The sequence below is a fragment of the Propithecus coquereli genome, unplaced genomic scaffold, assembly GCF_000956105.1.
Source record: "Propithecus coquereli isolate 6110/MARCELLA unplaced genomic scaffold, Pcoq_1.0 Scaffold386, whole genome shotgun sequence".
NCBI lineage: Eukaryota > Metazoa > Chordata > Mammalia > Primates > Indriidae > Propithecus > Propithecus coquereli.
This window is the reverse complement of record NW_012149574.1, coordinates 1,139,076-1,141,013: the sequence shown is the minus strand read 5'-3', so window position 1 is coordinate 1,141,013 and position 1,938 is coordinate 1,139,076. Positions and strand designations below refer to the sequence as shown.

The 1,938-nt window shown below is 38.5% G+C and overlaps 1 protein-coding gene across 1 annotated transcript in view; it reads left to right on the top strand.

Moving 5' to 3' along the window:
- SIDT1 (SID1 transmembrane family, member 1) overlaps window positions 1–1,938 on the top strand; it is a 104,518-nt gene that overhangs the window by 58,825 nt on the left and 43,755 nt on the right. The window contains exon 9 of the mRNA XM_012652217.1: window positions 111–204. Within this exon, the coding sequence (XP_012507671.1) occupies window positions 111–204 (94 nt within the window). The remainder of the gene's footprint in view (window positions 1–110; window positions 205–1,938) is intronic.

Genomic DNA, 1,938 nt, shown 5'->3' with positions numbered 1-1,938 from the left:
GGACTTAAGAATGGGTGTGATGGAGGTGGGCCCTTTAAGCTGTTCTCTCTCAAATACTGTCTTCTTTGCTCCTGAGGACAATCTGACCAAAGTTGTTTCTCTCCCCTCAGAATCCGTTTATGTGAAATCCAGTCTCTTCAGTGTCTTCATCTTCCTGTCCTTCTACGTGGGATGTCTGCTCGTTGTGTTTGTTCATTGTGTGAGGTAGGTCAAAGGTTTCCAGAAATGTTAACCCCCTTTGCCTGTCTCTGTGTGGTGATTAGAGCAGCGGCTGTAGAGCCATGGTGACTGGCTTCAAGTCAACCTCAGCCACTACGTGACCTTGGGCAAGTCGCTTAACTCTCTGTGCTTCAGTTTCCTCATCTGTAAAACGAGATATCTTACCTTATAGAATCGTGTATCACTGCAGTGTTTACATCAGTATGCACATAGTAAGTGCTGGTAGAGTGTTGGTTATTTTTGTAGTCAATGAAACCTCAAAAAAAAAAAAGCCAACTTGTATTTTTTAGATCAGAAAATACTCATTGTAAATCCTACAGAATGTAGGAAATGGTCAGTTTTTCCTAACATGGAGGTTTTAGAAAGAGTCTTAAACATTCTATCAAAAAGTAAATTTAATGGCTAAAATAAATCTTGAGGTACAATAAATAGCAGGAGTAATATGCTTCGATACCATGTAACCAAGTGCTTTCCTGCTATTGTAGCAACAATTTTGCATTACACGTCCCTTGGGAGGAAAAAAAAGGGAGGTAATTGTGCTGTAATGTGAGCAAGGAAATTTCCCTTCACAGGAGTTTAGAGCCCCTGATGAAAAGAGCACCAGGCTTTCCTTGCCTTTCACAGCAGGGCTAAACCTTGAGAATTCCATTCTTTGTTGTGCTCTCTATTTCACAACTACAAAAGAATGGCAGGAGGTTTACAGTAAACAAATGTTCTTTCTTGTCTTGAACATGTAAAGAAAACAAAACCACATTAGGGTTTTGAGACTGTTAGGCAAGATTAACTCCATCTGTAGAAAGACCTTATGGCTACCTCAATGATACAACTACATATCTGAATGATATGGGGCTACCTCTGACTCAAAAATAACTCCCTTCTGTGACCTTTATGAAGCTTTTGAGATGAGATACTGCTTTGGAAACAGTAGACGACTACTGGTCAAATCTGGGACAATTTGGGCACCAAAATTATTGAGAATAATGAATTATAAACCATTGGAAAAAATTGAAATTCATGAGTCTATATTCACAAAGAAAGGAAATACCTCAGATATACACTCAATGAATTCAACAAATTTACTAAAACAGGTTCCCATTAGGGAAAGGAGCCCTTAGCAAATACTGGCAGTGGAAGGGAGGACTCTTGCATATAGCAGAATGCCAAGGGCTGACAGGTAAATATGGAGTGAGTGCTGGGGTTGGAAAAAATCATTTGCAAACATCACAGTAAAGATTGGACCAGGTTAATAATCATCAATGGATGCTAAATCTAGGGGGAGAGATCTGATGACGATCAAGATGTTTATAAGGCCTTAAAGTGTATCCTCACAAACTGCTTAATAGTTGTAAGTGAAAAAACTGTAAATGTACTGTGAAGAAATCAAACACAATGACTGGGTGATCAAAATTAATATCACCAAGGGGAAGATGAACGTTGTGTGTCTCCAGATTGACACACTGAGCAGGACACAGCGTCACTAATGTGGCATTCCAGAAGTGCATATTTTGAATCTAATCATGTGGAAAAATTAAGCAAACGATAAACATTCTATTAAAATGTGTCACAAAAAACAAAGAAAGGCTATGAAAGTGTTCCAGATTAAAGGAAACTAAAGAGATGTGACAACTAAAGACAATACCTGATCTCAGACAGGCTCTGGTACTAAAAGGAAAACATACTTATAAAGGACATTATTGGGTTGGTTGACAAAATTGGAAT